Raw genomic sequence first — 24,223 nt, forward strand, 5'->3', positions numbered from 1 at the left:
AAGTGAAGCATTGAAATGAATACATTCATCATGCAAGCATACTATGAAGTAACGAAACTAGAAACAGACATGACAATGTACAGGACAAAACTACATTCTGTGCAAGACACTACATTTGCTGTTCGGTGACCTGACTGTTTGGGTCACTGAACAGCAAACAGCAGACCAAAGACGGATAATCGTCAAGAACTTGATAGCTCCTGCAATCTTGGAAAAAATTAAGCAGGATGTGAGTGACCAAATACAAACAATATTGAATACAGACATAACAGAACTAGAACTGGAGAAAGAACAAGAACTACAACCTAGAGCAGCTGAAGTGCAAACAGACAAGACTGCGATATCCAGAATAGAAGAAGACTGGAAGAAAGCACTAACAGAATTCAAGGGAATGGACCCTACAAAGATCCAACAGAATCCTTTGGCAAGTCACAGACCACCTCAGTATGCAAATAATACCAGATTATCTCAACAACAACAAAGTAACACTAGATACCATCTTCACAGCCATTTACTGTGTAGCAGCCACTAGGATGAATGGAAGAGAAACCAGAGAACAAAATAACACAGTATTGTACTCAATAATACAGTAGTATGTATTTATTTTTAATTTAAGATTAAGGCAATTCACTTGATGAAATAATATCACACTATTTATACCTCATATATAAAAAAAAAAAGAAAAAAAGACAATTGCAACAGTCATACTGAAGGCAGCATTTAAACTTATGACCTTTATTTCTTAGGCAAGTACATTACCCACAAGAACAATATGGCTGTAGTATTAATTAAAATTTTGACTTAATGCTGGTGACCATCATTCTGGGTGATTATAGGGATCGGAAGGTGGCTATTAAATTACAAGACTGTACACCAAGTGCCACCTGTGAAACAAAGGCACAGCACTTGACCTTGAACCTTTCCTGTCCTCCAATCATTCCAACATGCTCATTTGCTCTGCAGTGAGACAGATTATTATTACCTTGTGTTTTTGCAGTTTGGAAGAAAAATGACAGACAAAAGAATCGAACAATGAATCAACCTCAAATTTTTAACAAAACTAAAGAAGACACCAACTGAAAGTTATGAGTTGTTACATTAAGTTTATGGGGAAGATACTACGTCAAGAGTTACACATTTCATAAAAGATTTTTAGAAGGAAGAGAGAATGTGTGGAAGATGAACAACCAAGCTGTCCAGTATCATGAAAACTGTTGAAAATGTGGATCACATAATGACATTGATTAGACATGATCATCATTTAAGCATTAGAATGGTTGCATCAGAACTCAAGATGGACAAAGAAACATTTAGACAACTGAAAATTTAGGCATGAGAAAAATGTTCCAAGATGGTGCCAAAAATTTTAAACGATCAAGGAATGAGAGGACTCCAAGTTTGTGAAGATGTTTTGAAAAAAATTGAAGATCCAGACTTTCTGAGTACTGTAATTACTTGCAATGAAAGTTGGCTGTTCCAGTAATACCCAGAAACTAAAAGACAGTCCCCCAAACAAAAAAAAAAAAAAGTTAAATTCAAAAATGAAAACCATGCTTCTTGTTTTCTTCAATATATTACAGGAATTATTATGGTTGAATACATCCCACCAAAACTATATAAAACTGTCAATAAAACATATTGAAGGCTTCGTGAAAAAATTCGATGGAAGAGACCTGAATTGTGAAAGAATGGTTGGACGCTCCATCAAGACAATGCTCCAACACATAATGCACTGTCTGTTTGCCAGTTACTGGCCAAAAAACAAATCCCTATGTATGTGAACTTGCAACCAATTTTGCCAGACGTAGCCCCTTGTGACTTTTTCCCCCTTACCTAAACTGAAAAGTGTACTTAAGAGAACCCATTTTCAGTCCACTGAAGATGTTCAGAAAAAAAAAAAAAAAAGACCCAGGTTAAAAGGGTACCTTTCAGAAATGTTTCTGTGCTTGGAAGAAATATGGAACAGTATCTACAAGCGCAAGGCAATTATTTTGAAGGGGAAAACTTGTAAAGTATGAACAAGGTGGACAACTGTCTTGATATGACCGGGATTGTCTCGATTTAGAACTTCAAGTCCCACTTCCTGATAATATCAGCATTTGTCAATATAAGAGGGAAAAACTGCCAGTTTATTGATTTTATGTATTTTTAATTAATTCTTATTGGAATCTAATGGATGTGTTAAAAATTAATTCTAATAACAAGAGAAAAATGAGAAAGTCTAAAGGCATTTTGTTCTTCACTGAGTAATGAAGAAAAGAAAATGCGTGTTAATAAAAAATGGGTGCAATTTTTCTCAAAATTTCTGGAGGCATATAATAAGTCTCAAATTGTAAGCTCCATATTAAGCATTCCACATTCAAATGCTTCATCGGAAAGAGTTTAAGTTAATGAAAACTGCTTGGTAGAAAGAGAGAAACTATCTTATTAGAAAATTTAAAAGCCAAACTTATGGTGAAAGAAAACTATAACATGTCCTGTTCAGAATTTAAAAACTTTTTAAAATAACTGTTATAAATAATATTATTGTTTTTATTGTTTATAATACATATTAACAACAATCATATAACAAATAAATACTACGATTGACTGATTGATTGATAAAAAAATGTATTTTAATATTTTTCTTTTACTTTTTGAAGGAAAAAATGCTATACTACACGTTTCAAGTTGTCCCGCTTACCAGTTTTCAAAATACAAAATACCACCCCAAGTACAAAATATTTCATTATATTTATTTTATCATAACAGTCTTGTTATTTAATAGCCACACCTTGTATTATCTAATAAAAATGCGTTACTGCTAAATACTTAGGCTATGTATATAACCTTCAAAAAACTAAAATTTTCAAAAATTCTGGAAAGTACTGGATTCTGAGGATGCTGGATTTATTAGGTTCTACCATAATAACAATAATAAAAAAATTACAACTTAAAAGCATAAAAAGCACTAAAGAATCATCTAAAATCCTAAACTTGAATTAAATACATGCTTAGAGTTAGAAAGACATGATTAATATCAATATAGTTTCAATTTATTACACATATACTTTTACACAAATATACACTGCTACTCATCTTTTAAAAAGTAAGAATTGGTTCATCTTCAGTGGACTAAAACAGTTCATGGAATTTATCAGAAATTATATTTTCAGCTTTCTTTTGGAATCCTTGAAAAGTAAACTTTAGAGCAGTGGTTCCCGAACAGTGTGCTGCAGTATATTGGTGTGCCATGAGATTAGGAAAAACTCCACTGAGTTCAATGGCAATTACTATTTAGGTGTGCTATGAACATGTCTTTTAACTTCAAGTGTGACTCGAGTGACAAAAGATTGGGAATCCCTGATTTCAGGAATTGCCAATTTCTTATGCATATAGTATCAATAAGAGCAATGCTATGTCTTCAACTATGAAGGTTTATGTTTTATGATCTTCTATACAATGTAAACTCTTAAAAGAAAGAGCAAAATAAATTAAAAAGTAGTTCTTTGTGCAGATTTTACTCAATATACCACTAAGTAAGATGTAAAAGATTACCGTACAAAGAAGAAAAAAAAAAAAAAAAAAAAAAAGACTTACATGGAAAATGTATTAGGCACAAATTTTCAAAGCAGAATATAAGGTATACAGGCACCCCAATAAGTGAATCTTGTTAACTTTGTTCCATTTTTTTTAATAATAATGAAAGCTTTCATAAGAATTTTTTTCTCCACTAATCAAAAGGTATAGTTAAAAAAGGCATGAATTTTTATTCATGCATTTTTTAAAATTTTTTTTATTACTATTCTCTTTCAATAACTGAAGAACATGAAGGGAAAGCACCTACAATTAGTTACATTTCGTTCATATTTCGATAAAACTATTGGAAATCTCTCTTCTATCAGAGAACTGTTTTCTGCCCCATCAGCTTACACTTGATGAATTCCTGAATAAACGTATATTATGACTTAAAGGAAAAACACCTGATGTGGGTTAATTTTAAGGGATTAAACTACAAAGCTATTAATTTATCTGAGAGTTACGTGGCATCACCAACTTAAAGAAGCAAATCAAAGCATGAATGAAAAATTTAAGCAACAAATGCCATTTATAAATATGAAAAGTGAAATTCATAAGGGCAGAATTGGCTGCAAATCTTAGAAAGTGTATATACATTTTTCTCCCCCTTTGGAATTTTCATGTCTAGTTTTTTCCATTAGCACACAGTAATTAGACATAACATTTCCAAGCATCACTCTGCTGTGTATATGTACACAGTAAAACATTAAGTAATTTTTGCACACCACTGCCAAAAGGGAAGCATGCATGTTGTGCCAAGAAATGTGTCACTCAACTGTATTAAGAGACAGGAAAAGCCTGCAGGTTTTATCTGTTAAGTACACGTAGTAATCAATACAATTTTTTTAAAAAGCATTTTTACTGAAGGTCACTTGACCTTCAGTAAAGTTTCATCCAATAAATTATATTTTTACATTGAAAGAGCAGAAATTAATGAAATATTGAAATCAGTGATTAAATCAGATTTCACAGAAAAATATTCCTCAAAAGGAATAAAGAATTAAATTTGGACTGTATGGTGGTAAATCGTCTATTGGCAACTAACAATAGCTATTAATGCAGCTTTATAGGAATTGTTGTATTGGAGACAAAGGAAAAATGAAGTAGTAGTTAATAATTCAACAAGAAATTAAAGCATATTATGAGCAGTTGCCATTGCTAGTTACTTCAGTAGTTGACAGCACATTTAGATACTTTAAGAGAAGTCACAGTTATACATTTGAGGATCGAAATGTTGGAATAATACCATGAGAATTGACAAAGAGCATCAATATCAGCATTGAAGATAGCACTGTTCAAAGTTACTTTAGTGGGGGTTAGTGAATAAAGAATAGAAAAATTCATAAAATCAGAACTGGCTGAAAATTTTAAAAAAGGCATATTAGGATGTATTTAATTTCAAAATAAACTTTTATTATAGTATTTCCAAATGGCAGGAGAGAAAAAACAATATGAACTAGTTTATTCTCAGGAACACTATGTATAACCCAAGTCTCATTACATTTTTTAATGAGTCATGAGTATGTAATTAGCATGACATTAAAAATTTAAAGGACATGACTGAAACACATGCAGCCAATTCTGCAATGATGAGTGAAATTGCCCAGGAGGTACAGTGGTGCCTTGCAATTTGATGTACTGCAATTCGACAGTCAGATTTCGCGGGCTGGCACAAACGCTACATGATATTGCACCATAGAATTCTTTGCTGGACTACATAGCTGCGTTTAACATTACTAAACAGCGCTAAATAGTGACGGTTGCTTCATACATTTTAACCAATGGTATTAAAGAGTGGGAGTAACATTTAACCAATGATAGATAAAGCGGGAATAGATCCTACAATCGTTCAGCTACGTTAGCCGCCCTCAAAGATAGCTACAGGTATGCTGTCAGTTCTTCCTCAGTTATGAGACAACATTATCTCGTTAATAATCGTAGTCTGAGTTCATGTTTGCTTGAGTTGTTTGTGCTAATTTATAATTCTGCATTTCTCATGAAGTAAAAAAATTGTGCACTTTGGCAGTTATTTATTTTTTGAGTAAAATTTGATAATGGGTCCAAAGAGAAGTGAACACAGCGGAATAATTCAGGAAAGAACACACTTGGTTGAGCATAGAAAAGAAGAAAGAAATTATAGATAAAGTGCAGAAAGGTAGAACAATTACAGATGTAGCTCAAGAGTATGGCATCCCTAGGTCAACCGTGGCAACAAAGAGACAAGATAATAGGTGCTAGGGTGTTCGCTGGAGCAATGAAAATTTCTGACAGAAACAGATCTTTAATCAATAAAGAAATGGAAAAGCTGCTTCTTACCTGGATTAGAGAAAGACAGATGAAAGGAGATCCAGTAACTCAGGCAACGATCTGCGAGAAGGCTCACAGATCATTGCCTGATCTGCGAGCCTTCTCACACATTAATTTTTGAAGAATTGCAGAAGAAAATTCCAGGACGTATCTGAGATCAAACTGATGAATTCAAGGCAAGTCGTGGGTGGTTTCACAGATCCAAAAGGTAGAACAGGTATCCATAGTGTTCCCAGACATGGGGAAGCAGTTAGTGCAGATAAAAAGGCTGCAGAAGAGTATGTGAAAAAATTTGAAGATTTAATCATGAAGGAAGGCTACTTGCTGCAGCAAATTTTTAACGGGGATGAAACTGGGTTATTTTGGAAGCACTTAACAAATCGAACACACATCACGCAAGAAGAAGAAGTGATGTTCCCAGGACATAAGCCTATGAAAGATAGGCTTACCTTGTTATTGGCAGAAAATGCAAGTGGAGACTTTTAAAGTAAAGCCATTTCTCGTTTACCACTCTAAAAATCCTCGGTGCTTTGGGAAGAAAATCATCAAGTCCAAACTGCCAGTGATGTGGAGATCCAATGCAAAAGCCTGGGTAGACCAGAAAGTCTTCAAAGATTGGATTTTTGAAGAGTTTGCCCCGAGTGTAAAAAAATTCCTCATTGACAACGCTAGTGCCCACCCCCAAGACTTGGCAAACATTCTTGAAATTGACTTTGATTTCATCAAAGTCCAGTTTTTGCCTCCAAACACCACATCACTGATCCAACACATGGATCAAGAAGTAATTGCCTGTTTTAAAAAAAACTTTACACCAAGGCTTTGTTTTCACAGCTCTTTGACTTGACTCATTCTTCTGATAAGACACTGAAGGAGTTCTGGAAGACTGAGTTCAATATTCTTCACGCCAGAGCTTGTGGAGGATCACAATGACGAACCAACCGTGGAAGAACTCAAAACACTCAGCGAACAGGAAGCAAAAGAGAGAGAAAAGGAAATTTCATGTGAAGAAGAAGAAAAAAGGGAAAAAGGGCCGATGCCAACAGCTGCCATTAAAGAAATTTTATTTCATTGGGAGAAGGTGCAGTCTGCTTGTTTAAAATGGCACACCAACACTGCTGTTGTAACTAGAATGACAGACTTGTTTAACAACACTACTATGCATCACTTCAAGGCTATCTTGAAAAAGAGGGAGAGACAGTCCAGATTTTACTTAATATATGATGAGATCAATTCCTCATCCCCATTCAAGCCAAGAGGAGAAGAGAAGGGGTAGAACAAGATAAATAAAACATCCTTCCAACATCTAAGGCTCAATGAAATGTATGTACTCATTATGTATTTTGTAATTTTGTTTGTTAGAATATAGTAAATATAGTTTGGTAGAATATAGTAAAGTCAATAAAATTGTGTATTTCTCTCTGACAACGAATTAATCAATTTGCCATAAACTTATATGGAAAATATTGACCCGCAATTCAACTCTAATTCAGGCGACAGATTACAGTCGAATTGTGAGGCACCGCTGTACTTCCTATGATGTTATGAACCAAGTAATAGGGGTATTTGGCAAAATTTTTACGGTCTTTGAAAAGCTCATACTAGTTTGGCACAGTGTTTCTAGCCAATTGCAGATGCAAGAAAGCATAAACCATGCATAAAAGTAATTCGGTGTTTTATAGGTGCCCAACTTGTACAAGCACTTAAATTATGTGCCATAGAGTAACAAATGTTTTATAATTTAAAATGTTATGTTTTCATTTTTGTAATGTAGCACAACACTTTGTGGAAGTTAAGCAATCATCATACAATAACTGCATAATGACATCCGTGGTTCCCAATCATTTTAATGGTAGCTAATCATTCTGCTGATATATTTGCTCACAACACTTAAAATAGATAATGATGATAGTAATAATAAACATGACAGACATTTAACAAAGAGAATTACTATAGTATAGGAGTTTAAAAATCATTTGTAACTAGTATTCTTTCTTTCAAAATATATAAAACAAACTTTTTAAAGTAGTAAATCAATAAAAACTTTAAAAATTTAATTTCTCTGGGACAGCCACATAGGATCAGAGGAGAAGATAAACACTACAAGAATATATTTGGGGTATCATGCAACTCAAGCATGCATCATACATAACTGTACACTGAATACTCAGTCATAGTCATGCATTTTCCTATCACAATCTATTTCTCTTCTATAGCCATAAAATATTGTTACACTGAAAATTATATTAGTTTTCGATGTAACACCACTAGTGATTCTCTTTACATTATAAGAATTAAAGCAATGAATGTCTCTTTTAGTTTCAAATTTCTGCTCCTTACTGATATGGACTATTTTAACTATATTTATTTAATTTCTTATTGCTCACTTGCTGATCTTACACTAGAGACAGATAAGTCAATAGTGGGAAGAGATGCCACTAGTTGGCATCTTGGCTCATCAATGCCCCAGTTACCCATTCTTTGGCATTGTTTGCTACAGAGGATATGTAGTACAGGTAACCCTCGCTATTCGCGGGGGTTACGTTCCTGAGAAACGCCGCGAATACCGAAAACGCGAATACTGAGTTATGGCTCCCATAGTAATAAAGGGGTTCCGTTCCAAAGTATGAAATATATAAGAAAAACTAGTCTAAAATTTTGTCTATGTATGTATTATATGTACCTTCATAATATGACTATATACATAGACAGTACATAGTGAAATGCAAGCATATGGCATCGAAATGAAAATAAGAAACAATTTAATATTAAATGTAATATTTATTAGAAATTTCAAACAAATCTTTCAAACCAGCGTCTTTGCTAGCTAAAAAACCTATCCCGCCAGTGCTATCACCAGTTTCGCTAAAGCGTTGATAAGGAGTTTTGCGTTTTCACGAATGATGAGTGAATTTAACGGAATTTTATTTTGAGTTCGGTCTTCTATCCACAGATTTAAAGCTTTTTCCATTTTTTCTAATTTAACATCACGAGTTACAGAGCAAATTTTTGAAGCAATTAGCGCGTTTTCACGGACACTACGGCGGATTTTTTCTTCCGATTTCTTGATTGATCGTACCGTTGACTCATTGATTTTATAATGTTTTGCCACTGAGGAATTAGAAATTTTATCTAATAACTCAATTTTATTCGCTAATGTCATCACCTTCTTTGATATTTTCACATTTCTCTTGTTATTCGTAGTGATATTTTTGTAGGGGTTAGAAAGAACTTGTCCACAACAAAGTCACTTTCTTCTGTTAACACACTCGAAAAAGTCTGTTTTTCACCGCAAAACGGTAGATTTATCACTTTTGTAAGCATATCAATTTATAAATTGATAAATTTATTCAATTTATAAGCATATAAATTAAAAGCAAACGACGAAACCTTCCATAACAAGCGCATAACACATATTGAACAAGGATTAGCGAGAAACATTCACGCTCGCGATTTTGTCACCCCTCTCCCCCCACCCACTGAGCGCTGTTTTGACCGGGAAAGATAATTTTAGCCACTCCCATGTTTTTTTATGGCGGAAAATATTCACGGCGCTTTAAAATTCACATTTTTTAGGTTTCATTTTATATTAAATCGGCGATCGCGAATACGCGAAACCGCGAATACAGATACCGCGAATAGCGGGGGTTTACTGTACTATGGCCTACTGTTCAGGAGCTCAGACATTACAAGTCAGTGCATTGTCTATACAAGTGTGCATCCGTGGGCTGAAAATCTAGAATAACTGCAAGGAAAAAACCACTCCTGCCATATGATTATTGACTCACTACAGCCCCAAATGAAGAAGTTATTATGAATTCTGAATCACTGTACCAAAGAGCTATATACTAATGATTAACTCCCTATATAATTTAGCTAATCTTTCTTCTTTTCTCTTTTTGGAATCTGTCAAGCTGCAGATTTTGCATAACTTGATTAAGCAGTGTTTGGGGCACACATGCTTACACCACACGATGTTTATCATTCCTGTTTCATGTTCAATGAGGTACTGTATGCTAAAAATATGGTTTCTGATATTTTGGCCTGGCCCAACCATGTAGGTAACAACAATGAATACAATAAAACTATAACAAATTGCTTTAAGATATTACACTTTGGCCCTAAAATTAAAGCAACAGTTTGATTATATTTTAAATTAGACTATATGAGAGACATTTCAAAAAAATTTGCAATTAGAATATATTTTATAATGAAAACAAATTTAGTGTTGTTAGGGAGTAAGGAGTACCATGTAGTCAACAAATTTTTTGTACCTAAAAGACTATGATCTGAAACAAATTAATGAGAGAATGGTACTGTTTAGAAGGAAACTATTCTATGTTACTCTGAAGTAATCAAATGGTACAATAAATTTAAAATGGCTAAAAAACCACTTGAAGACAATCCAAGGTATGGATTACTATTATAGCATGCCACAATATTGTTGTGTAATCACAATTCAAGTGTGTGTGTGTGTGTGTGTGTGTGTGTGTGTGTTTTCAGTGCATTCTGTAATTAATGAAATGGCTGTGACACGAAGCATTAAAGAGTTTTCATCATTTTATTTTAAGCAAAATGGCTTGAGACTAATGAAATGCTTAAAACAGCTTCTGGTAATGAAGCCATGGGAGGAATAGATATTTGAATGGCTTTTCAGTTTGTCTATCATAGAGTTAGACTGACAAAAATATGGAAAATACATAAAGTCATCCATGAAGACCAACAATGTATTATTGATAATGTAGCTGGGGTGTTAGGCTTATTACACAGAATGTTCTGGTGTATTTTAACAAAAGATATGAATATGTGGTGGATTGCTATAAAGTTTGTGCTTTGTCTTCTCAGCCCAGAGGAAGAGTGCAGCTTACTTAAGAGAACACAAAACAAAAAAAAAAAAAAAAAAAAACACACAACCCAAGGTTAGGACCAACATGTTCTTTGAATTGAAAAACATATTTTCCCTCAGCAATTTGTTCCTACATGACAAATTCTCAATCAATAGTACTACTTAGGGATCCTTAAAAATTTGAAGGAGGATATTGGGATAAAATATCTAAAAAAGTAGCACAATCAGAATTGGTTGCTGTGATATGACAATTTTTTTTTTTGACTAAGAACAACCTTTCTGTCATCCTGCATCCTTTGTACCCCCATCTCATAAAGAGTGGATATACCAATTTACCAGTGTAAAAAAAAAAAAAAAAAAAAACAACACGCTATGAGTCTCTGCAGGAAAACTGATGGAAGAAATTTTCTGAGGTGAAAGAGATATTTTTATGGATGATTTATACAAAGGTTACCACGATGACAGGTGATTATTATGTTAAATTAATGCTTACAAATTAGTGCAAATGCATCAGATCTGCTCGCAGCTAACTACTAAATAGTTATAAGATTGGCATCATTATGTATATCTCATATTGTGATTACCTTCACAATATGAGAAGAGGAGCCAATCAGCTCTGAAATGGTGCTGTCTGGGTGGTGGAATCCGCTGAGAATAAGTAACAATAGTCTTCTCCTATGGTGAAGAGTTACTTATTCAAGGTAGTGCAATGTCATGGAAACTCGTGAAAGTATTCCACAATATGAGATATACATAATGATGTCAATCTTATAACTATTTAGTAGTTAGCTGCGGGCAGATCTGATGCATTTGCACTAACTTGTAAGCATGTTAATTCGCTACGCAACTTGAGGCTTCAGCTCTAAAATGTGACGTAATTCAAATTACTACACACCATCAGGCATCACTCATATTGGGGAGTTATAGTTTTCAATTGCCTTGCCATCACTGCAACACCAGGGTGCCTGCCCACCCACTGAAGAGGAGCCAATCAGCTCCAAAACAGTGCCGTCTGGGTGGTGGCATCTGCTGAGAATAAGTAACAATAGTCTTCTCCCATGGTGAAGAGCTACTTATTCCAGGTAGTGAAATATCATGGCATCTCGTGAAGGTATTCACAATATGAGATATACATAATGATGCCAATCTTATAACTATTTAGTAGTTAGCTGCAAGCAGATCTGATGCATTTGCATTGAAAGATAAAATTTATCTTTCAATGCATAAAATCCACTGTTTCAGAATTAAATACTATGGCTGTGTTCGCTTTATAGTTCAGATGTTTGAAATCAAACTTTCACTGAAAACATTTTTTTTTTTGTGGTGAAAATGTTAAAGCAGTTGTGGTGGCTAAATCCCATAAATTACCCCTGATGTGACAAAGTTCAAATATTTCTTTTGAGAGGATTAACAGTTTGAAAGATAATTGTGGCAAACGAATTTAGAATAATTAACATTATGATCAATGACATACAGTAGTACTTACTTTCAAAATGTACAATTGAATCAATCTGGTCAATATAGCCATTCATTCGACCTTCAGTGATCATCTGCGATGCTATTTTCTCTGCCTGCAAAATAAATATGAAATGATTCAATATAGCAATGGAAATAGTAAAGTTCAATTATAAAATAAGTGAAACAATACAACCAAGTAAAATTATCAAAATAATGTTCTCAACTTTGTGTTTTGATTTATGTCCTTCATCAAGAACTGTTTTCATTAATTCATTATTTTAATTTTCTTATAATATGCCAATTATTAATATCCAAGGATTATACAATGAGCTACCACAAATTTCCTATATTTATTAAAATCATTTACAGTTTAATATAATATCTTCAGTGCAAATTCTCAAAGAATGTATGTAAAAAATTCTCAAAGCCCTAATATTTGCTTTGCTTGATATATTTATTTTGTGGACACTTATTGTGCTTGTTTAAGTGGTGAAAGAAAATAGTTAAGTAAACAAGAATATGTAGATAGAGGGAACTGAAAATTTACAAAAGAGTTATAACATGGAAAAAGTTGACAAGTAGTACATTATGGATGACAATATGGTAGTGTGCAGTCTTGTTGCTGAGAGACATATGGACCATTTTAATTTGTGGAACATGCTGTCTGGTGTGGTGTACCTAGACATTCTGCAGAATTACCTGATGCCACAGCTAAAAGTACTGGGATGAAGCAAAGCTATGTTCTTCAGCAAGATGGTACACATTTCCAGAGGAAGACCACACCTAGCTTGATGTAATGTTTCCTGGTAAGTGGATTGAATGTACAGGACCTATTCCATATAGCTCCAAGTTCCACAAATCTAACAATCTTGGATTTCACTATGAGAATTTGTTAAGGATCAGGTGTACATCCTGCAACTCAGGGCATGTGCACAGCACATTCAGAGTTGTAGGCTGGAAGAAATACACCACACATGCAATAACCATAGTGGATGAGATATGCTGCAGCACATATGGGAAGAATTATCTGAATCAATAGTATTTCATTTGAGTTGTGAACTAAGTTTTGACCCACTCTATATATTACTGATAGAATTCCATGTGCTGTCCTAGTAGCCCTACTACATCAATTACTCTTATTACTCACTGCCATGGGGAAGCACTAGCATGGGGAAGGACCACGGGTTGCAGAATTGTATTATAGTGTTTTTCAAGCTAACATAACCAGGTAATAATTTCTTAATGTAAACTGCAGATTCCTTACTAAAAATTTGTTCTATTTCACCAACCAAAGGACACCTTTTAATTCAATTTAAATTATTTATTTAATTTAACTTTCATTTAATTACAAAAAAATTAAATAAAGATAGATCCCCACACCTAGCTAGATCCTTTTCCCCTACAACTGTTGTTGTTTGTTTGACTGATTGGTGCAACAGCTACTAAGGTCATAATAAACCTATTACAGTTTTAGTTGGTACAGGTTTGGTCTATTAAACAGGTGGATTCGGGCAAGATGGTATTTGTTTATCACTTTTAGGAAAGTGAAAAAAAATTAATGTCTTGTTGGTTGATTAGAGGAATACAAATAAGAGAAAGCTATTTGTTGTTCCCTTAGGTATAATGAACATTTGATGATAAGACATTTTACTGTGAGTTGGGTTTGACAGTTACTTCATAACGTAGGATAGCTATGATAACTCATAGCTATCCTATGTGAGTAGGTAGCTATGAGTTAGGTGAACATATGTAATCCATAATCTAGCAAGCATGACTTCTTTCTTCTTATTTCCTCTTAGGCTTGATAGCCACTGCTTGTGATCATTCATAATCTGGAACACTTTATTGCTTTTGTGCTCCTGCCAAATGGATAACCATTTTTTTTGTACTGGTACATTTTATGATGTGTTTGTAATTGGTGTAAAGTATCTAGATATCTGATGGCATGAGACTAGCATTCTTTGCAGCAAAATCTGCTTATTTGTTTCCTGTGATTTCAGCATACCCAGGTGTCCAACAGAAGATTATTTTTTGTCTGTATCATCATCATCAGCTATTTTCAATCCACTGCAGGATGAAGGCCTCTCCGGCAAATTTCCAGTTCCAGATGTGCGATGGCCATCCTTTTACTGCCCATGAACTCTTGAATTTCATCTGTCCATCTCCATTGTTGTCTTCCAGGTTTTCTTTTAGCTCCTCTTGGGTATCATTCTGTTATTTTCTGTCGGAACAACACTAACTTTATTCAAATTTGTTGTAGTGAGGGATGAAGTTTACACTGAAGAGCAGATGCAGCACTTAAGGAATCAGTATAGATAATGATCAGTGCATTCTCCAAGTGCAGCACTTGGAGAATGCACTCCATTCTGCTACACTCCAAAGGGAGTTGATGAGACATTGTAATATTTGTTAGAACTACAGCTGAACCAACTTTACTGTCTGTCTTGGAACTATCAGTGTATATTTGGATGAAACTGGAAAATGGAAAAGAGTGTGCTTGCATGGAGATTTTTTTAACATTGAAATTTGAAAGTGCGCCCTTCCTCGTTGTCGGAAATGGTTATCAGTATGTACCATGGTAGTATAGCAATGCTAATGTCTGGAATTATGTTATTCATATTTAGTCTCCACCATGCATTTAAGCTTTGTAACGTAATGCCACAGTTTATTCTGCAATGGTTTATTTTGATAGAAATTATCCCTGGTGTGAACAGATATTGCCATATGGGATGATATGGGAAGCTTCTGATTTTAGCTGCATAGTTTAATAGCAGAGAATGCTGATGGTGTAGTGGGAGTTCATGTGCTTCCATATAGACACTGAATTGGTGCAGTATGAAAAGCCCCTAGTGCAAAGCAATCGTAGAGCACTGTGATGTACAGGGTAAAGCCATTTTAATTCACTTTGTCTTGCTGAGGCATATACAGGCGACCCATAGTCCAGTCAAGATGTAATTAATGGATGGTATAGGTGTATCAGTGCGTAACAATGTGCACCACATGATATATCAGAAATTACCCTAAGTAGATTTAGTTTCCTTAGGCAAGTTATACACATATGCTTAATATACTACAGAAAAAAAAAACTTAAATTTTTAATCCAATATTAGTCTAAGAAATCTAATACTATGTTGAAAAGTAACTGGATGAGAATGAAGTTGTAAGTCTGGATCAGGATGTAAATTACGTTTATGACAAAAAGGGATAGCTATTGTTTTTTTTTTTGAGAGTCGATAACCATTATTTTTCATCCAATGAAATCTGTTAATGGTGCCTTGAAGCTGTCTTTCAATTACATGCATTTTTTGAGAATGTCTATTGTAAGCATACAGCTATGTTTCAATTGTGTCAGAACACATTTGGTAATTGAATTGATCCTGATGGCAAAGAGCATGACACTAAGCACAGAACCACGGGGAGACTTCTTGCACATATGTTTGGGAGAGAGCAGAATGAAAATGTACCAGAAAGGATCTATTGCTTAAAAAGTTACAGATAAATTTTGGAAGATGACCTTGAAGACAACATTCATACAGATCATAAAGAATCCCATACTTCCAGGTTGTGTCAACAGCTTTTTTTGATGTTAAGACATTATCACTAAGTGTTTATTCCTAAGAAATGCATTTTGAATGTTTGCATTAGCTCTGACCATGAGATCAAGTGTTGATTTAGCTCTTCAAAAGCCATACTAATTTCAACTTAGAATGTTTTCAGTCTCTAGGAACCATGTCAACCTGGCATTAATTTTATTTATTTATTATTTTTTCTTTCTAAACATCTAGTTAAGAGGCTGGTAATTTGTCGGATCAGAATGATCCTTTCCTGACTTTGGGAATGCTAATACAATAGAATGGCAGCAGCTGGCAGGGTAGTAATCCTCACCAAAGGTTCTATTAAACACTTGTATACGAGCAGTTAGGGACTCTTCACTCAAATGATCAATTATGGCATAATAAACTATCAGGACCTGCAGTACCATTCTTTGATTGTGTAAGTGCACTGTGTAACTCAGTCATGGTAAGAGGTACATCATATGGAAATTGGTGTGTAGTATTAAAATTCAAATTATATTTTTCTATCTGTATTTTATGTGGCTGAAAGGTCAGCTCATATGCAGTTACAGCTGAAAGTGTTTCACATGTTTCACCTAAGGAAATGCAATTTCAAGAGGATCAAGGATTTCTTTCCCTTTTAGAAGTAGTATTGAAGTAGCTATAGGTGGATATTTCCCATTAATTTCTTCTGATTTTGCTTCAAACTGTTTGTGATGTTTGTGGGTCTAGTGGATGAGCATTGGGATCGTGCTTCTGCTTTTCTCATTCATTGATGAGCTTTAGCTCTCGCTTTTTTAAACTGTATCAGATTAGCAGTAGCTAGGTGTTTGAAAAACAAATTCCAGCATTTATTCTTCTTTTGTATTTTTATATGCTTTGTGCCACCACATTTTTGGATGGCACCAGGTTTTAATAGATAATTTAAGTGTAGTAGATTCTGCAACTGCCATTATCTGGTTAATGGTATAGTTTATTGCAGAGTTAATGGTGAGAGATTCCATGGTCGGAATACCTAAATATGCTAATTTTTGATATTTAATCCAGTTAACTTCAAACTTCCAGACTGTACATCTGTCATTGGAAAGTGGTCACTGTTACAAGAGTTATCAGTAACTGTCTAGTCTATAAGCAGAAATAAGTTTGGAGAGCATATCGAATGGTCAAATGCAGAAGTTGACTTGAGGAAAGATGCACATATGTGGTTACTTAACAATGTTAAAGTGTATTTTTTAAGATATTTTTAAATTAATTGTCCTCTCTTATCAAGATGGAAGGAACCCCATAAGGAGTGATGTCTATTCCATTCCAAGATACAAAAAAAAGGAGTTGGTAGCTGAGTAACTACATCATAAAAATTGGCAAGAGTGTACGAATGATTGGGCGAAAGGTATAAAAGAAACAATTGTTACTGCTATCCCGATCATAACTTGAGTTGCAACTGCTTCTAAAGGTGTTTGCAGTGGGATAGGTCTAAAGGGTGTTCTGGAGTTTACTAGCAATGTTACTCCTTCATGAGGTGTATTAGTCATTCCTATCTTTTCTATACATTGTGATGTATAAAAACTCCCACAGATATTTGAGGTGTCAGATTTGTTTCTTGTGGACAAAGAACAACCAGCTTATATTCATAAGCTGGTTTGTACATTACTTGGGTATATCTGTTTCCTTATGGGATGTAGTTTGTGCCTGTCTTTTTTTTTTCTTCTCTTTCTGGAAATACAGTAATACCCCGACTTACGCTACCCCGACTTACGCGAACTCGGAGTTACGCGGTTCTTGATTTTTTTCGTTTGGCAACGCTGCCGCCCACTATCTTCAAGGTCGTTTTTCGTATGTTATCGATATACGGTGCGACGGCGGAGATTGAGAGCGAAAGATGAACAAAATTCAACTTTGCTGCTTTTATGTTTTTTATATTAGTGAAGGGGAAACACATTTCACCATAATAACGTAAAAACCAACACAATTCCAGCTATCGGTATAATCGCAAATGCAATTAGATCGAGTTTACTACCAGTTTATAACAGATTTCACTAGCAGAAACGCAACTGGATTTTTATTGTTTTATGGTAGTAACCTCTAGAAATGTGAGGTGTTAATAGTGTATCTCTGCCTTTATGGTGTTGTTTATTCAGTTGCTACATGCGCGCAGCTTTGTTTATACGTATCAAGCGTGCCTCCTCGTTTTGTAATTGTGCTTTATTCCCTAAAAATGAGTAAAATACTTAATTAAAAGGTGTGAAAAGGAAGCGTCCTGGTGAAGACACTGCAGATTCAGAGAGAAAAAGAAAAGCAATTATCGATAAACAGAGGCGGACTGGATCAAAAATTCTTACCCGGGAAAATTTATAGTTGCCTCACACTCTGGTTTATGGCCAAAATCACACTGGCCCACCGGGGTTTCCCCGGTAAGGCTTATGGCCAGTCCGCCTCTGTCGATAGAGATAAAATATGAAATTGTGAAACGCTTTGAGCGAAATGAAAGACCATGTGATATTGCACGTGCTACAGGCCTAAATGAAGCAACGGCGAAAAGCACATGACAATTGCAAACTTGACAGGTTGAAAATTGAAAAGGGCTCAATTGTAAAGGGCTTAAAAATTTTAGAAAACATAGACTCCAACGAAGAACGCGTTATAGCTACAAAGCAAGGAATAAAAAAATTATTAGCTTGCTACGAAGAAATTCTGCGTGAAAAAAAGAACGCGCTGTGTCGTCAGACGAATTTGTTAGATTTTATGAAGCCATCGACATCGAAATAACTTTTTAACGTAAGTCATTTGTTTTTTTAACACATATTTTGTATTAATATGTATAAAGAACTGCAATTTTATTAATATTTTTCTTCTAAACTAGTGTTTTTGTTAGTCCTTGGTCCCAATTAAGCAAAATTTATATGTATTTATATGCAAAGTTGTACCCCGACTTACGCGATTTTCGTCGGACCCACCTATCGCGTAACTTCGGGGTATTACTGTAGTAGTCTGCTGATGCCATGTCCTCCTCTGCACAAATTTCAAGGAGTGGATCTTAGTACGGAACCTTGTGTTCTACTTTGTACTTTTAAAATTTCTTTTCTCTCTGCTAATGGATACACTCCTTTGAGTACGCCGAATGATTTCCCTGATGGTTTGGGCAGCACTGTGTTTCAGAGTAGTACAGTCCGTATGAACATGCTCTTTCTTTTGAAGCACAAGAAGCACAGATGGTTACACCTCTGTAGATTGCTTGAGAGTAATCAATTTTTTTGCACATAAAAAAAAAAAGAAAAAAAAAAAAAAAAAAAAACGGAATGTAAGGTCAAATCTTGATTTTCCATCATAAATATGCAGCTTTTGGAGTTTACAGCAGAATTAGTGTTTTTAATGTAAGAATGACTGCCTGAGTAGGAGTAGTATTCCATCTTTCTTCACTTCATGACTACAATTTTAGCACATATTACATTTTGATCACTTAGTTCTTGAATGATCCCTTCCTCGGATACATTAAAGAGATCCCACTCTGCTATTACCCCTTTAGAGGAGTCCAGGGTGGAATTCCACCCTGGACTCCTCTAAAGAGGTAATAGCAGAGTGGGATCTCTTTAGGTCATATACATCATCTAAGTGGAATTCCACCCTGGACTCCTCTAAAAGGGTAATAGCAGAATTCCTGTGGGATTCCAATGAATTATTATTGATACTTTTTGATATTGATAGTCTTTGAGTGTTTATGTTCAGTCATATTGATACTGGAAGGTCTCCATACTGTAGTCATTGAACCATTAGTGGAGGGCTGTATTAGAAAAAAAGAGGATCAGGGGGTTTCAGTTCCTTTGTTCTGCCTCTTTGCATTAGATGCATTTATATCATCTCTGTTCAATGAATCTAAATCAAGAGATCTGTAAGTGGTTTGTTGTTGTTGTTGTCCATTTTAGTCCTGGAGAGTGATTTTATTCTCTCAGGTTCCCGGCCCCACCACATGGATGCAGGAGCAGTGTTGTCAGTGACTAAGTGGTTGTTGAAGTTAGAGTTGGTTAGTAATTAATATATATACACTAAGAAAGGAAAGGTGGATTTTTTTCCCTGGGTTCTTTCTTTAAACCTTGTAAGCACAGAACCTTTTGAAGTAAACAAAAGAGAAAATGACACTAGAAAAGAAATAAAACTATACTGCTTGGAAACAGCACTCTATATATCAAAGATAGAAAATTGCCTGTGGCTATCATTGCACTCCCGAGAGAGAAATTTTCCTGTTTTCTGGCCTCACTTGCATTCACATCTTCAGCATTTCCACATAGAGGGCAGAATTCATCATGTCTCCCCTCCCCTCCAACTCCAAGAAATCCACATAAATGACTCTTTTGTTCCGAGCCTCGAATTCTCTGCATTATGTGAATCCTTGAGTTGCCACTCCATAGACTGCTATTTTGATTTTGGTTCATAGTGATGCACTCAAGTCTCATCTTTGGTGATGATACTGTCAAGAAAGTTGTCACCCATGGTCTAGTCTCACACTGCTTCAGAAGGCTGGTACAAGCCAAGCCTGCACTGTCTGCTTCTTGTGATGTGGCACTAGTATTCATGGAATCCACCTGGCATCCAGTTTTCCACGTAGCCTTGAATTGTTCTCAAGAAATCCCATTTCTGCTTTCACATTTCTTAATGCACAGTATTCTCAAATCAGTTTATCCACTCTCACTTTCCCAGTCTCTACAGTGTAGGAGTGGCCTCATTTTGGCATGTCTTTCAAACCACCACTATTACCTGCACATCAAATGCATTGCTTAAATGTGCGTACACTGACTGTCAGGTGGCAATAAATGTTTCTTCAAACATTGGAGAATCTCAACATGCACACTATTCTCTACATTCAGGAACTCAATAATACACTGTTGCTTTGCATGCAGATCGATGTCATGACTCATTTTCACAAACTACTATAGCTCTGCCACCAGTGTTGAAATTTGCATGATACTGGCAGTAATGTTTAAATTTTCATGTGACGCTATTAAATTTTATATACAACATGAGTGAGTAAAAAAATTTGAAAGCACCCCCCCCCCTTCCCCCCTCGGAGTGGCCCTTTTATGAGGCTACTACATAATGAACAGGCTAGGGCAGTAGCCTCAGTTTTGTATGAAACTAAGAGAAAACTAAGTTTTCTACAGAATGAATCACTCATATTGTAGAGGCACTTTACCACTAGTTGCTTTAAAAATTATTGCTCCAAAGGGATAAGTATACTGGTCAAACAATTAGGGATCATGGCATGTGCAAGGAGTTTGTGTAAATATGATGACATACATGTAGTTGAAGCTAATTTCCTATCGGTATATGTGAAATGCATTCAAAGAAACTCCAGAGTGAACAGCAACTTCAACTTTACTGGAACATAGCATATCAGAAGCAAAACACTGCAAGCTTTTAGGAACAATATTCTTCCCTGTTATGGATGGCTTGTGTATGAACAACTTTAGTACGGTTTCCGGAAACTAGTGCACGTTTCACACCAGCAATGAATTTATAAAATCAGTGTATTGATAAGTTGTTGTGAAATCAGTCACCATTCTTGTGTAAGTGCTGTTTCCAGCTAAGTGTTACTGGACAATCTGGATGAGCTGCAATACACCTTCTTAGGGAACCCCAGATGTGCTTGACTGAATTCAGGCTGAAGAAACAGACAAGTACTCCCACGTGGATGACATCCACCTCTTCCAACGTGCTGTTGACCAACTTGGCCCTATGGATTGGGCACTTTCATTCACTGGAATGAACTCTCTGCCTAAAGCACCAGATTAGGGAAGTGCAGGACTGTATTAGATGTAATGTACTCTACAAGCTTTCATAACCAGGTGATAATTTCTTAATATAAGCTGAAGATTCCTTACTAAAAGTTTGTTGTATTTCACTTATCAAAGGGTACCCTTTTTAAAATTTTTATTTAAAAAATTTTTAAATAAATAAATTACAAAACGAAAACTTGCATCAAATTAAATATTGCTAAATGGTGATATTTACTTTTAATGCACAGGCTGCAGTTTCCTTAAGTAATGCTGGAGGAACCTAGACAGAAACAGTTATTGTCTTAATATCTTGAGACTTTTAGAGCCTATGGGATAATGGTTTACATAGCGGGCCTGTTTTCTTAATGAAACACACACAATATACTAAAAGTAACATAGTTATTGCTTGGGCCCACAAAGGGCAAAAGCCTCTGTTTTAGAGCACAATGATTAAAAAGCAACTGGCTTAAAAGAATTTGTCTTTCCTATCAACTAATAATTCTTGGAAAATTATAACAAAATAAGGCAGATAAAAAAAAAAGTAATTTCACAGAGTCAGTTAATCAAAAGATTATTTAAATTTCTGTACTGTCAGTTAATCAAAAGATTTAAATTTCTGCACTGAAAATAAAGTACATAAGTAACCTTAGATTCAAATAAATAACTGTTGTATTATCATCTTTTATTTTAAAAGATGCAAAAGCTATATTTTTCCCAAATTTATATGGATGTTACAGTTCCTCACCTTTATGCTGATATGGAAGTGGTCGTGTTTTTTATTATGTTCTGATGACCAGCTCACAAAGCTATTTGTGAGTTAGTCATCAAAACTCATTATTAATGCAAAGTTAGTTTAAATTCAGTGCTTCTACGGGTAAATAAAATGACTGATAATAATATAATGTGATACCAATATACCTTTGCAGGAGGAATTTCTAATAGTGCACCAAGCTCTTCAAATGTGATATTATTATAAAGTTTACTAGCAGAAAGAAGATTATGTTCTATTACTGCTCTGTCCAGTATAGTAGAACCTGGAAAAAAGATCAAGAGCAAATAATTATTCTGCAATGAAAAGTTATGGGTAGCTTTTTTGCAGACAGAAGTTTTTAAGCTAACATTATCACATTAATAATATAAGTTTAATAATGCACTGTGAGAAAATATAAAGTAACAAATAAGTTATTCATTCTCAGATACAGTTGTCTAGAGCAGATTAAAAAAGAATCACAGAAAGTATAGAGAAAAATAGTGTGAAAAAGAAGGTATTTTAAAAATATCTATTGATAATAGTCTATACATTAAAAAAACTTTTCCTCCTAGTGATATTTACTCCAGCCAATGGGAGAAGAGGGTGTGGCAATTATGTCACTACAAATGCGCAGGTAAATAATTGTCATCTTCCACTGAAAGACAACTGCCTCTATAACGTTCACCAACCTTGTGCACATGCTTCACTGTCTAACAACATGACCACGCACGGCATCATTTGGTGTTCCATTGTAACATTAGCTGATGAATGGACCCGATATAGTTTGTAAATATTTTAGCCCTGCTCTTTCGGATGCAACAGTATTCCTCATGCATTATGGAACCCAAAGCAAAAGGAATTTTCCTAAGTGACCTATATAAACGCAAGTAAATAATTACATAGTGATATTTATTCCACCTTGAGAATGCTGTGTGGTGGGGTAGCCAATGGGAGAAGAGGGATGCAGGTCAAGTGGTACAAGTGGGCAGGGCAAATACTTTACTACAAATGCACAGGTAAATAAATTACATAGGTTATTTCCTGATTAGATATTGATCAGTGTGTTTCGACAGGTGTGTCTTTTACGCAGAAATATCTAACTTACTCGGTCATACCTCTACATTTTATGTAAAAAAGCATGAGCGGGGTTGGCGAGTAAAGCGAGTGAAGCTAGGGCTTACAATACCGAGATCCCAAATACTGGGTTCCTGGTCATTTTTTTTTCAGGATTTGAAATACTGGTATTGATACAAAAAATACTGTTTTTTTGTACTAATTTAAAAAATAATTGTTTATGATTTATTAAGATAAAGGTTATAAAATTGACAACAATATTACAGAACGTGCAACAGAGGGATTGTTATACACAATACAAATGCAATGGAAACCTGAAAATGTCATGAAACTAAGACATAAAACCTTATAAATATATTTCTCTTAGTAAGAAATATTTACTGTGTGGAAGTAAAGCACTTAAGGAATAACTAAAACATCATTACAGAAATATTTCCATTAGTGGGAGTAGGCCTCTCGTGCCAAAAGAGTAGGCCCAGTAGGGCACTTAAGGAATATGGTAAACAATGGCATGGCAGGTGCGGAACGGTTAAAATTAAAAGCTTCTGAACAATAGTTTATTCCCTCTATTACACCGCTACTTGAGGATGCGATACTTAGTGCATTTTGGGAAAGGGCGTCAGTATGGAGCAGTTCAAATGTATTGTCAGCAGGTGATCTAGAGGTAAAAGATGAAAGAGTTTTGTTGTGTGGGAAAAACAAAATGTTTCACCCACACAATGAAACTCACTCTTCTCTTTGGTGGGAAAAACAGAAATGTTTTTCCTACCAAAGGAAGAAGAGTGAGTTTAAAGAATAACACCACGATTGGGTCAGATTTAAATTAGATAGGCAGAGATATGCAAATGAAAAGGAAATAAATAAGGTTCTCGTGCCAAAAGAGTGGCTTGTGGTTGTCGTTCGGAAGGGT

The 24,223-nt window shown here is 35.0% G+C and overlaps 1 protein-coding gene across 2 annotated transcripts in view; it reads right to left on the minus strand.

Annotated features, from left to right (window-relative positions):
- Positions 1 to 24,223, minus strand: part of CSN4 (COP9 signalosome subunit 4) — a 134,027-nt gene that overhangs the window by 774 nt on the left and 109,030 nt on the right. The window contains exons 9-11 of one of the 2 annotated variants that reach the window (XM_090378109.1): positions 22,407 to 22,522; positions 21,724 to 21,768; positions 12,195 to 12,279 (exon numbers count right to left, since the gene is read on the minus strand). In XM_090378109.1, coding sequence (XP_090234235.1) covers positions 12,195 to 12,279; positions 21,724 to 21,768; positions 22,407 to 22,522 — 246 coding nt within the window. The remainder of the gene's footprint in view (positions 1 to 12,194; positions 12,280 to 21,723; positions 21,769 to 22,406; positions 22,523 to 24,223) is intronic. The other variant, XM_090378110.1, reaches the window with a different exon arrangement.

Source organism: Mastigoproctus giganteus, chromosome 7, assembly GCF_048544385.1.
Source record: "Mastigoproctus giganteus isolate SK-2022 chromosome 7, ASM4854438v1, whole genome shotgun sequence".
NCBI lineage: Eukaryota > Metazoa > Arthropoda > Arachnida > Uropygi > Thelyphonidae > Mastigoproctus > Mastigoproctus giganteus.